This window comes from Manis javanica, chromosome 2 (genome assembly GCF_040802235.1).
Source record: "Manis javanica isolate MJ-LG chromosome 2, MJ_LKY, whole genome shotgun sequence".
NCBI classification, from domain to species: Eukaryota; Metazoa; Chordata; class Mammalia; order Pholidota; family Manidae; genus Manis; species Manis javanica.
This window is the reverse complement of record NC_133157.1, coordinates 147,720,759-147,734,780: the sequence shown is the minus strand read 5'-3', so window position 1 is coordinate 147,734,780 and position 14,022 is coordinate 147,720,759. Positions and strand designations below refer to the sequence as shown.

The 14,022-nt window shown below is 36.6% G+C and overlaps 1 protein-coding gene across 4 annotated transcripts in view; it reads left to right on the top strand.

Moving 5' to 3' along the window:
- The window catches only part of TOX (thymocyte selection associated high mobility group box), a 286,212-nt gene that overhangs the window by 234,012 nt on the left and 38,178 nt on the right, over window positions 1–14,022 (top strand). For all 4 annotated transcript variants that reach the window (XM_036998280.2, XM_036998278.2, XM_073229570.1 and 1 more), the window contains exon 4: window positions 9,695–9,973. In XM_036998280.2, the coding sequence (XP_036854175.2) occupies window positions 9,695–9,973 (279 nt within the window). The remainder of the gene's footprint in view (window positions 1–9,694; window positions 9,974–14,022) is intronic.

Sequence of the window (14,022 nt, the reverse complement as noted above, 5' to 3'; positions counted from 1 at the left end):
CTCCTGTAGGACATGTCTGGTAAGCATTTCCCACTTTTCTTATCACCCACACATCTAATACATTCTTTCTGTTTCCAGCACATAATCCTTTGAAAGTATTCTGAAAATAAGATACATTTTTCAATTCCTTCTCTGACCACATCAAAGTGGAGGAGATAGGAAGGGACATTACCATGTTCGAATACACTTTAATATGAGAGTGAGTATAGACTTGTGAACAAAGCACTGCTACACTTCGTAGTACAGATGCAAAAGGCACCATCTATACACATAAAGGGCTTCATTGATTCTGATCACAGGTAGATCCAGAGCAGACTCGTAGACTCCTATTACCAGAGGTGTACAATTTTGTAGGAACTGCTAATACAGACATTTTGGGAGCAGAGGGTAGACCAGATGATCCCCCAAACCTTTTTAGGTAAGACAGTTTTGAGTCCATGAGCTTTCATGTCTTGCCATTATTTGAAAGTATGTATATAAAAATTACATACTTAAGAGTGAAGTTTGTCTGTTGTACATTTCCATGTTTGTTTGAGCTGGACAAAGGAGCCCTGTCAGGTGCACACAGATGTACTAAGCTTGGTAATACTGATATCGATACTTTAACAACAGCAGGAGACGTATCATGTTGGCATGAAGCAATAAAAAATGTGGTGCCTCAATCTGAGTAAAACACATTTTTCCAACTGTGTGTTTAAAAGGCAGAACTATACCCCATAACCTCCTGACCATCACTATGATCCAAAGGAGAGATTATATGTAGATATGTAGATTTTATAGGGGAAAATGGTGTACAATGAACCAAAATATCTATGCATTAAAATTTTTTTGAACTTGTTATCTACCAGTTAGCCCAGTAGCCTGAATTGGGAGCTATTAGAATCCAGGTTGTAAGTTTAACCTTATCTGGGCTATTTACTTTCTCACTCTGAAACTCTGTGCTCTGTGACATAAATTGCTCAAATGATCCCAGCGAAGGTCTTCATAGATGCAAGCCTTTGGTGACCAGAATGCTTGGTCACAACTATGTCACTGGCTCACTGAAAACTAGAACTAGTCAGGAAGGTGACTCAGATGATAAAAAAAGATCAATATCATCTTCGACAAAAGGGAATACATATAATCAACAACCAAAAAAATAAGTCTACATTTGACAGAACTTGTTTGTTGTCTTTACCTTAGTTCATCCTCACAGTAAGACTTTAAAATAAGCATTAAGATCATTATAGTTCTCTCATTTTTGTATCCTTAAAACTTACAACAACCAAACAAACTACATCTAACACTTACTTATCATTGTCTGTTTCCCCCACTGAAAAGTGAGCTGCCTGAGGGCAGAGACTTTGGTGTGCTTGCTCCTTGTTCACCTGGTACCTAGAGCAATGCCTGGCACAGAGTAGGCATTCAGTAAGTGATTGATGCTGAAAAATTGTTATCCCTGTTTTACAGAGGTGGAAATGAGGGTCAAGTAACTTAAAAGTAAGACAACTTGTTAGAATCAGAGCCAGGCTGATAATGCCATGAGCAGGTTTCTCTCCACTCTAGCAAACTACCGCTCATCTAGAAAAAGGAAGCTAAATAAGGTGGTGCAAAATTGCTTTTCCAGGCTTTTATAAAAATGAATCCAGATGCATACATTAGGTCAACTAAGATGCTTCTTTCTGGATCTAAAGGATGCGACAGAAAAAGAAGTTGGGTTCGTTAAGGAGGGCCAGGACCTGGCAAGGATACTGAGGATGTTGAAAGGTTGGGGGCCATGCCTCCCTCTGTGGCTTTTTGCTCTTCAGCATCGGATCTTTGCTTCAGACCCAGGAGAGTGTATAAAAATATAATTAATTAAATTAAAAGTTAGTGAAATGATCTTTAGCCAGTGTAATTTTTAGCCATGACTGTTAAAACATTCAGTGTTTTCCTCTAATACATCAAACCCTTGAGTAACAAGGGTCCCATTCATGGAAAAGGCCACAGTGAGGAAGACCCCAGTATGAGGGAGTAGGACCCGCAGGCATTATGGAAGTTCCACAACAGGAACCCAAACACTTTGTCTTCTGAGGTGTTTCTAATCTTCACCAAGGATGCTGGTTTTTGAAAATGGTATGTCTTTCCATTTGTCAAGTATCTAATGAACCATACTCCAGATTTCTTACTTTCCTATGATAGTTAATTTTATAATGACTGTTTACCATAGTTAAACTATAAAAATTACATACTAGGTTGTTGTGAAGAAATCTGAGTCCTGTTTGGAAGCAAAGCAGATTCAAAATGTTAAATTCAAAAACAATTTGAAATCAAACAGTTGAAGTGAAGTTATTGTGACCAAATATTGAGGATAAAAATACATTTTCAAAAATGTCCAATCCTTATTTGAACCCCATTTTTCCTAATCTTTAAAAATATAGCATGTGCTTTGCATATGTTCTTTCCAGATTTCCCTTTTTTTGACATTATCAATCTTGAATGTCAGAAATTTAACAGCAAAAAGAAGTTACATTTCAAAATAAATACATCATACAAGGAGATCACGTGGAAATGACTTATTTAATTTGTTCAGAAAACAAATAATTTAGCTCTGTGTTGGAAATGCACTTAGGAAAATAGTAAATAAAATCTGATTATTCAATTTACCCATGCATTTGTTCGGGTATATACATTTACATATTAATTGAATTCCTGGCAAAAGTACGTAATCAAATTGGGATCTTAAATAATATCAACATTTACATTCTTCTCTTAGACTCTTAGAGTGCATTATTCCTAAGAAAAATGGAACTGCTTAGCCTTCCTGGCCTGATTAATCATGCAAGGCTGGATGGACTATCAAAAGCAAGGCTCAGAAGTTTTCCTTTAGATGCTAAGGATGATATATATTTAATAGTGTGTATAAAAGGGACAGAGAGTAAGCACTTGTCACAGCCTAAGCCAACAGGGTCTCCTTATAGCCCTCGGGAAAGTACTCAACAGCAAAGGGTGTCAAATGCTGATAGACAGGGGTACATGGAAGGGCTTCAGAGATTCCTGGTGCTCTCTTGTTCCTGTTGCAACTGGCAGACTTCCAGACTTCGCCTGCAAAGCCCACAGAAAGCGGCAGCTGGTAAGCCACATTAGCAAATAAGGCCCCGGGGCTCCCTGCATTCCAGGCTCTGTTCACCAACTGCTATTCACTCAAACAGCTGGATCAGAGCAGAGAGAGAGCCAAGACATCGTTAGGGTTTTATGTGTACAACTGTTTTGATATGGATTGTCTGCTAGAGGCAGAGATGATGATAGCTTTCAAGGCTCACATGTTGGACTGGGAAGGATGCTGATATTTGAAAGAAAGAAACAGACTCTGGAAGGATTGTGAAATATGCAACTTGAAACACTGAAATGCAGGAGCTCATTTGTTCTGATGCCATTCAAGGGCTTAATTTTAACACCATTTAGTCATGAATACAACTGATGTTGTTTTATGGCGGGGGTTGTATTACAATTACACCAAAGTGTCACTCATTTTAAAAAATAATCTGAGATGAACAACCTAAGTATTTTTTTTTCCTTTTCAAAGACGACCCAAGGAAAATAAAATGCAAACACACGCTGAAATATGTATCAAATAGTGTGCCTGAAGTTTCTTTCTTGTGCCCTACCCGCAAACCTGGGCTCTTAATGCTGTAGGTATTGGGACAAAGGGGGGAAGGGGTATAGTATTCACATCAAGCCATGGATTACAAGGCAGGTTGGAGGGAAAATACATGATCTCTGATTTGATTTATGATTGATTTTAACTGAAGTTTTGCTTTCCATTTATTGGAAAAAGGTTCTGAAGTAACTCAGTTGAAATCTTCTCTTCATCATCATAATCCTCCTCCATTATTTCAGTTGACATTTTTTAGCTCCCATAATTATAGGACAGTATTAGGCCCCATTAGAAATCTATAAAATTTAAGGGAACAGTTCTGATTTTCAAGAATGTGAAATCTAGCACCCATTTTTCAATTGACTGAGTTGTCCCAATGGGGAGATGCATATTAAGAACCCTTCAAAATTAAAATGCCAATGACATCAGCACTGCCCAAGAAAAAAATGAGTTTCCCTGGATTTGAAATAAATAAAATGAGAAATACAGACATTAGGAAGTATTGAGAGATTTGAGTCTTGAGAATTTAGCAAATGCACTTTGCAAAAGATCATGGATTTATAAATATTATTTATGAGAAGCCAGCCAATCAATCCTAATTGCACCTGGTCTAAACATCTATTCATTGTGTCTCAAGAAATATGTGCTGAGTACTTATGAAGTGCCAAGATCTGTGCTAGATCCTAGGGCTATGGTAGTAAACAAAATAAATTCTATGCCAGTTTTTTGGAGCTTATGATTTATTAGTGTGTATCAGTTATGACTAGGTGCAGCTGCATAAAACAGAAAACTGACAGAATGAGAGTGACTCTAAAAAAGATAGACATTTACTTCCCTTTTACAATGAAGACTCCCACAGTAAGTAGATAGCCCAGGGTCTGGTAGCTCCTTGATAATCAGACACTCAAGCACTTTCTTTCTTACACTTCCAGTGTCCTAAAGGTGATGTCTGTTGGTCCAAGACTTTTTTCCTGAAGCTCTAATCATCATACTCACATTTTGTACCAATGGAAAAGAACAAAGGAAGACAAGCCCTTTCTTTAAAGGAGATATCTTGAACATACTACACAACTCTCTGACTTATAGTCCGTTAACCAAAACATGGTCACATGGCCATACATAGCTGCAAAGGAAGCTAGGAAATGCCCTCTGTTAGCTGACTTCTTGGCTAGACAGCCAATACTGGAGGCCTACCCCTTGGGACAAAAATGTAATGAGTGCTGAGGATACAGCTTGAGGTTTCTCCACAAAGAAAATTTGTAAATTCAAATTTTCTTTTCATCTTGTGACTAATGCTAGATGAAGGTCACAGGAAAAAAGAAAAAATCATCAGACTTGTTAGTCAGTTTATACTTGTAGTACTCATTTCTGCATTTATATATTCAGCAAATTTTTTTGAGTACTTGGAATACCTAATTTAACTGAAAGAGATCTCAGGAGAGATTGAAAAATGCATCAGTTATGTACTAATCAAGATTACTTACTGTCTGGAAAGCATGTACACAATAGACAAAGACATTTAAAAGAGGTCTCCCAGAAAGAAAGAACAACCAAAATACTTCGGCAGCTCAGAATAAGAAGGTTCTTGAGGCTTTGTAGATGAGTTGACTTTTGAACTTGATGTAAAAATATATTTAGGGTTTCATGTGTGAATATGGTAATGGCATCATAGAATTGTAAAAAGAGCACAGATAAGTAAAATAAGTATATTTCATTTCTAGTTTAATTTTTCTTGGTAGAGAGACCCAAGATCATTTAACCTCTCCCATCCTCAATAAACTTGTGCAAAATGACCATTCCTATAGGTCTGCCTCATGGAGGAAATATAAGGTCAGTAGGTAAAAGTACTGTGCAAACCTCCAGTCACTGAGCAAAGTGTAGGTTTTTTTTAACCTTTTTTTTTTAATCTCACACAGTTAATACTCAGAAAATGAATGCTGAAAGAGCAGCATGGACATATATGATCAAGGGAGAGAGATATAGGCAAAGAATAGCAATTCACTGGGTTTGGCTGAACAACAAAGTGTGTGAAGGACAGTGGTAGGAAATAAAGTTTATTTGGAACCCTTAATAGCATACCAAAGAGTTTGGATTTAACTTGACAGGCAGATATCATTGGGAAGTTTTGAGTCTATGGCTCATGAAGATTAATTTTACAGTACTCTGCAGAGAGGATGTGAAGAGATTCTTTCTTAGTTAAAAGCTATTTCAAGTGGAGAGGTAATGAAGGCCTGAAATATGGAAATGGGTGTGTCAATGAAAGGAAGAGCAAATGGAAGGGGTTTTAGCGTAGACTCAATGGAACTCAAAAGGGCTTGCTAGAGAAGGAAGAGCCAAAAAGTACCAGAACATTTTGAGTAGAGATTTCAGGGAGGATAAAGGTGACTTCAATAGAAATTGGACCCAAAATAGGGAGAAAGAAAACTGTTTGTGTGATTAGCAGGGTTGATGTCCCCCTAATGAGATCTAGAACGAAGGTGGTTGTAAAGCTAGACCTGGAGTTCAGGTCAGAACTGAACATTTTAATTTAGAGCATTTCACATTAACAAAATCATTAAGAGTCATAGCTGGGTGAAAGAAATATGACTCAGAAACAGAATGTTAAGGAAGCATTTGAGGGGTGAGTAGAGTTGTAGGTAGAAGTCAAGGAAAACCAAAAACAACAGCAGCTGTTTTTAAGCATGACTTAAATATTGGAGATTAACAGGAAATAATTTTTTTGCAAGTTGAAGTTCTTTATTTGACATCAAGGCCCATAGTCAACCAATATCTTTGGTGAAGGAATCCAGCAATCAAAGTATTTGCTTACTTTCATAAGCTAACTAATTATTCTTGCTTTTCAATAATAAGAGTCCATCCAGTTTATTATATATTAGGTAGTAATACTGAACGGACTGCTATGAAAGCAAGGTAAAATTGAAATAATCCTCCTAATTCAGAAATGTCACCATGGTTGTTGTGAGTATTTTTAAGTGCCTCTGAGGACTAAAGAGATGAATATCTCTCTACTTTGTGCTTGCCACCCTCCACACAGGAAAATTGCTCTTCGTTTCAGTGCTAAAGCTGCTGTGTGCCTGGCCTAACACCACCGGTGACCCAATATTTTGAACTAGTGATGAACCTGTTGAAAAAGAGATATTCTGTTGAGCATTTTATTGTCCCTTCCCAAACTGATTCTTTATCTCTCTGTAGCCATCCCCACCTCCTTCTACTGAGGTGGGAATACAAATTTTAGTACTCAAAGATCAACCCACAACACTGATTAACATGGGAAAACAGAAAGATTACAGAATTTTGGAAGAGATAGGTGCTATAAAGTGAGATGGTTTTAGGCCTTTGAAGACCCTTGTGTGTAGTCAGACATCTGGAAACCGTATGTAAGTCGATTTAAAAATATTCCTCAGCAATATCATGTTAAAATCATATTTCTGATCAGTGTAACAGATAGGTTACAAAATGTTCATGTTTTGTAACCTGAAGATTTACATGAAGAAGAAATAAAGCTCATAAAACTGGTTAAATACCTTCGGAAAGATGATTTAGTTAAAGTATGATTTTGCTAGGAAACGTTTTGAATTTAAGAGCTATAAAAATGTGTCCTCTTATAAACATATATGTTTGAACACACATGTGAGTGCTTTATTTGGTACAGGATTGGAAGGGGACCACCCTGGGTAGGACTGTGCCCACTCTGGGTATCCATTACACAGTGCCCATAATAACAGAGCTGTTCTACATACTAAGAGCCTAAAGAAAAAACACAGCAATGCTTCAGGGCATTAGAGAGGAGGCCTGTAGGGAGACTTAGTATATATTGTTTCTTCTGTGTATTTTCAAAAGTTGGTCCTGACTCATGGCACCCTCCATCTGTGGTATGACTTTAAGGCTATCTGTGAAAGCTAGTATGTCATAAAGAAGATCAGATCATAGAAATTATGTGAACAGCTGAGGAACAAAAACTGTTTTAGCAAATGTTGGTGGACACAATGTGAATGGGAAAGATAAGAACATTCAGTTTGGGTAGACACCATTTGGCAAAGTTGGTAAGGTGTTTTTGATTATTTTTTATTGAAATATAGTTGATATACCATATTATTTTGGTGTAAAGTATACAACATAGTAATTTGACAATTATATACATTACTAAATACCACAGTAACTGTAGTAACCCTCTATCGACATACAAAGATATTACATTATTGACTATATTCCCTTTCATCCCCGTGACTAGGCTATTTTATAATTAGAAGTTTGTACCTTTTTATCCCCTTTGCCTATTTTGCCCATAATTAACTATAACTCTTTCAATGGGATACATAAAATGTTGAATCAGCTGTCAAAGACTGGAACTGAGAAATATAGGTTTTTAATTCCAGCTCTATGGTTTAGGGAAGTCATTTAACTTTTCTGGGCTTTATTCACTTATATTTATTTATATATTTATTTAATAGACATTCATCAATCTTGTACTATGGCCCACCCCTAAGTTTCCTCTTCCATAGACTAAGAAACTTCCATAGACTTATTTTTGCAGTTCTGATATGTGTCATTTAATAGGAATAACTGCTTAATGAGGAATTCATAAAGAGGAGAAAAATGAGCTACTTTTGAAGGATTAGAAGAATACAGTTTAAATTATGGAAGAAATGTTGATTCAGACCAGGAAAGCAGCAGATACAAAACCATGGGGCCACTCTAAGCCTTCACCAAGAAGAGCCAGAATCTAGGACCCTGAGAACTGGGCCTGAAGATGAAGCATTAGCAAGAGTTGGCAAAGTCAAAAGGGGTGGTACTGACTAATAAGAGACCTTGTGGTGCAGACTGTAAACCTAATACAGAGAACACAGACAGACACCTCTTCAAGTTCAGATGGATCTAACTTGGTCAGTAAAATGACTAGAGAGCATTGGTAGAAAATGGCTTTATTACCAAAAGGGGAAAAGAAAAAGTCTGTGACTAAGTTACTTAATTGGCCTTTATGTATTTCTATGTCATGGTAGCTTGCGCAGACAGGTGCTACTAGGCATTCAGACCTCATGTGAGTTTTTTTATGAAACACAGAAAGATAATGTTACTAATTTCATGTTTTCAGTTCCCAAACGTAACTTTAACAATCTATCCTTTCTTTTTTCCATAGTGTTTCTATTTCTTTTTCTTGTTTTTAAAAAATGCTCCCTGCATGATTTCCCCAACCTCCCTCAGAATGAAAAAATGGAACCACTTCTTTAAGTATCACAAAATATTCCCCATTATTGTAAGTTTGAAAATGCCAGAGAAACGTTAAGTGAAATCCACCGTACTCCTCTTACACAACACATTTGACCTCTAGATATGTTAAGAGCTTCATCCTCCAATGGTTTTAATTCTAATCCTTGCAGAGATGAAATTCATTGCTTTGAATTACAAGAGCAAGTCTCATTAAGGCTGAAAAGCAGTGACCCAGAGAGCATAATGGATTAATATGATGACCTTGCAACTTTAGAGCTTTACTTTCAAATCTGACGGTGAAGTCAAATCGTTTCAATAGTCAATCAGTCAGTTGGTTACTACCAGCTTGAAGTGTTCTGAGTCTGGAGTTAGTAGATCATTTTGGCCAATACTAGGCTTTACTGAATTAAACTGAGAGCCACCGTACACTTAATTCTCAAAACCTTTCTTAAATGATGAGAGTCAAAGAAACAGGTTTCATGAATTGATGGGAATGCTATCATCACTAATAATTATATAATTTTGACACTCCTGTAGCTTCAGTATTTTGAAACTTGCTCCAAAAATACCTATTAATCATGTATGCTTTCATTTCATTAGTAAAGAATGATTTTAAGTATCATTAATTGGGTCTTGAGTAAGGAAATATGATGTTAACTGAATTTTCAAATTCTATTATTTAGTTAACAGCACCTTTGGGATGATATATACTGGTAGGACTGTTCTCATCTGCAGAAGCGGGTAGGGGTGGAAATGTATAAAGTTCAGCAGGACATCCTACAGAATATTTTAAGTCTAAGGAACTTTTCAAAAATTTTTCCAGAAACATGTCTGTGAAAAATTATTCCTATGCACTTTCTTTTTGGGTAGATGCAAGATATACGGAATCCAGAAGGAACTCAATATAGCTCCCATCCTCAGATGGCCATGAGACCACGGGGTCAGCCTGCAGACATCAGGCAGCAGCCAGGCGTGATGCAGCATGGCCAGCTGACCACCATCAACCAATCACAGCTAAGTGCTCAGCTTGGATTGAATATGGGAGGAAGCAGCGTACCCCACAGCTCACCATCTCCACCCGGAAGCAAGTCTGCGACTCCTTCACCATCCAGTTCAGTGCATGAAGATGAAGGTGACGATACCTCTAAGGTATGATGAGATTATTTTTAAGACCAACAGGAAATGCTTGTTGCCTAAAAAAAAGTAGTCTTTGGCACCTTCCTTGACTTATGGTGGCTAAAAGTTTATATCATCCAGATGAGAAATACTGATGGGGGATGTACACTTTTAATGAAGCATGAGGTTATAAATGGAACGGATTAAATCACGTACTTGTCTAAATACATGTTTAACACCCTAGTAAATCCTTTAAATATAGATGTAGTAAGCATACAAGTAGGTTGCACCACAAAATGTCAGGTCTACATATTGAATAAGGGAAAATAAGTCTTGTAGAACTCATCCAAAGTCAAACTTAATTCACCACTGATTCAAAAAGATCTGATTCAGTGGAACCATTTATTTTAAGAAGTCAACACCCCAGGGACATGGTTCTCTTTCAGTGTGTGTGTGGGTGGGTGTGGGTGTGTGTGTTATGGTTAGATGAAACCTTTGAGATCATCTTACCCAAGCATTTCTTAATGAGGATGAGGAAAACAAGTATCAGGTTCTCTATGACTCCCTTACAGAGCAGAAGCCTGGGGGTTCATTGCTCACCTTTGTGAGCCCCATGCCAATATGGTTGGCTGTCTGTGACACCAGTAGTTCTTTTTTTCTCTCTTTCTTTCTTTCTTTCTTTCTTTCTTTCTTTCTTTCTTTCTTTCTTTCTTTATTTTTTTATTTATTAAGGTATCATTGATGTAGGTCTCACATGAGTAACATTCACCAGTACTTAACCTTTTTGTTGTCAACATAGCTGTCCATCTGTCTGAGCCATATTAAATTATCTGTATAGGAAGACAGGTCGCAAATGTCCTCATATGGGAAAATTAGCTGCAGAAGCATTTAGTTCTTTAAAGGATTCAAGGCTTCTTTAAATGATTGCACAAATTCAATTGCACTCTCCCTTGAAAACACTAAAATCATCTTTTTTCTTGCCTTTATTATCTATCAGTCAAGCAACTTCCACATTTGTCCCAGCAAGAGGATTGTTGTGTCTAGTTGCTGTGAGGAATCCCTACAGTTACAGGAGTAGTTTATATTTCTTCTCAATTTTTTTAAACTTAATAATGAATAGTCACTTGTGTCAACCCTTTGCCAAAATTTTCTATTGAGGAAATATCTTTGAGGTTTCTTTTCACCTTTGCAAGAATTTTCTATTGAGGAAATATCAACATGGTACCAAAGGCAACCCAGTGGGACTGTGATCTATATGGTTAACTTTTCAACAGCTGCACTAATTTTTGGAAGATCCAAATAAAGAGTGACTTGTAGACTTAGTTAGTCTAATGACAAAGACGGGGCAGCTGTATTGACAATATTTTATTATTTTCAGGATTCTTGATGCTCTGGCACTTAGGGCCTTCATTCTAGAAATACTACCCCTTCCAGGGCTAGCAATCCCTAGAGATGGCAAGTGACTCCCTGTGAACACATCTTTGATAAACAAACCAACTAATCCAGAGATCACACTCCAAGCAAATACTTCTCCTGCCCTATATCACCCCTGTGCCAGGTGCCAGACAACTAGGAACCATCCCTATAGCCTAGAGCCCACGAAACTGTCCAGACTATCCAAACCTAAAGTTCCTCAGCATACCTAACGCATTTCACCCATTCCTTCCCACACCAACTCCCACAAAGACTCTGGGCCATGTTCTGCTCTCTCTTAGTCTCCCTCCTGACCAACCATGCATGCTGTGCCACGCCTCCCCCTTTCCAGGGATCTGTCAGCATAAAATGCATGACAGTCATGTCCACGTCTGCCTTCTCACTATCCCTGATTGGAACAATTCCAGGTACATTTCAGAACAGCTGCATAAGTAAACATCATTGACCGTGACGATCCCCTGCCTCCTCATAGTCTCTCCTGTTGTCAGTGAGCCAGTTTCTCATGACGTTAGGGGAAAAGGCAAGAGGAGACTAATTGATACGACATAAATAATTTATTGGGCTAGTAAAAGCCTAACCTCTAGGTGACGATTTGGAGGGCAAAATAATTTTCTTTAGAAAATGTGTTATTCTAACGGTATCTAACAACCAATGAATATCTGGACTTAAATGTGAACACCAAGAATTTGTGGCCAGTGATTTTGCTATTGGATTATGCATGGATAATTCAAGGTAATTTCCTAAACATAGATGATATGAACTATACTGCCAGGGAAGAAAATTAATGTTCTGCTCATAGTAAAGATCAATTTGTGCATCTGGATTATGTCTTTATCAGTTTCATTACAGATATTTCAGGAAATTAATGTAAACTACACATCTTCTGACAGTAAATTTTATGCAGGATTATTCTTACAATAGTATTTTCCATACTCTTCAACTTGTTTGAAGTAGAAAACTGAGTAAAAACCAGAAATTCATAGAATCAACACTAACAGATTCTGCTATTTCCTGTTGACCCATAATTTCCATATCTTATAATTTCACTGAAGCATGAATTTGTATGTTATGAGCTTCCAGGCTAGTGTGAAACTTTGCCAGTGAGTATCCTATCCAATCACTCAATATCCACATCAAAATAATTTATAGCTCTTTATTAATGATTATGTAAGCATTGTTATAGGAGAACTTATATTCTATAGTGGTATATTCTTGAATTCACTATGTATGAAGATTTACAGGTAGATTTCCCAAGAATGCCCCCATGAAAATGACTTTTTCTCTTTACAAATATTCTGAAGTTTGTATTTAGTTTAAGTGTATTTTCCATCTAAAGAAAACTCACCCTCCCATTCCAGCTCTACACACTGTCCTTCACCTTCTCTCCAATTCAAATCTTCCTACCCATTTATTCAACTTATAGTTATTAGATGGCTTAAAAAATTATCTGAAAAAATGCTCAAGCATCCTTCATCACAGATAAAGATTAAACTGGATTTTTTCCTTTATGTATGAGCAGAATTTATGTGGAATGTTGTACTGCAATCGCTCCAGTTAAATGTGAAATAGCATTCAGTCAAAAAGATCATTTAAATAATTTCTAACAAGAGAACTAAAAAAGAATACTTAGTTTCACACCAGAAAAATTAGCATTTAAAGCTCCTCTCTTAACACTTTGTGCTCTCGTAAGCAATTACATATTAATTCCAGTATATCTGATTGAACAATTAAATGAAGTAAGTTTGTTTTGACAGAGAGAAATATTGTAAATACATCAGTAAAATTAATTATCACCCTATAAACACTACCCATGGTTCTGATTGCTATGAAGCTGTGTTGACAGCCTAACATCATAAACTAGACATACAGTAAAACATCAAAGAAATATAAATGTGCATAGCTTATGGTTCTAAGCCTGTAATACAGTACATGTAATACCACAGACACTTTAAGATAGTTCAAGTATCTGGCATTACAAGTATACTTTAAGCACAGTTTTCCCTTTAAGGAAATTATGGGCTAAACTCACAGTATGTATTTTTCCATTCTTTCACTTTCAACTTTACGGCTTAACATATCCTTGAGTTTTATATGTGTCTCCTGTAAAGGGCATATTGTTAGATAATCTTTCACTTTTAAAAGAAACTGACTTCATTTACATTCACCTAAGTACTGAACTATTTGGGTTTCTTTTTCCATTTAAGCATGTTGTCTTCTCAATCCCACATATGTTCTATGTTTCCTCTCTTTCTTATTGTCCTTCAGATTGTTCTTTTTCTCATTCCGTAATTTCCCATTTTAAGATTGGAAATAATATACTCTTCCTCTTCACTTAGTAGCTGCCCTGACACACAAATACATAAAAATGTAACATTCATCAACGTCTTTACCCTTCTTATATCAGTTTAACTCCAAAAACCCTTCTTCCAATTTATATTGGAGCAGCTATTGCTGTTGTTTATTTTAATTATAGTTTAATTAAATTCTGCAATTTAATAAACTCTTTGAAACACTATTTTTACTAATTTGCAGTCCTTTTTCCTTCAGCTTAATTCACATATTTTTATTTTTTTCATCTGACATTGTTTTCACTCTGCATTTAATATTTGCCTTCATGAGGATCTGTTGGGAACATGATTACTTTAAAA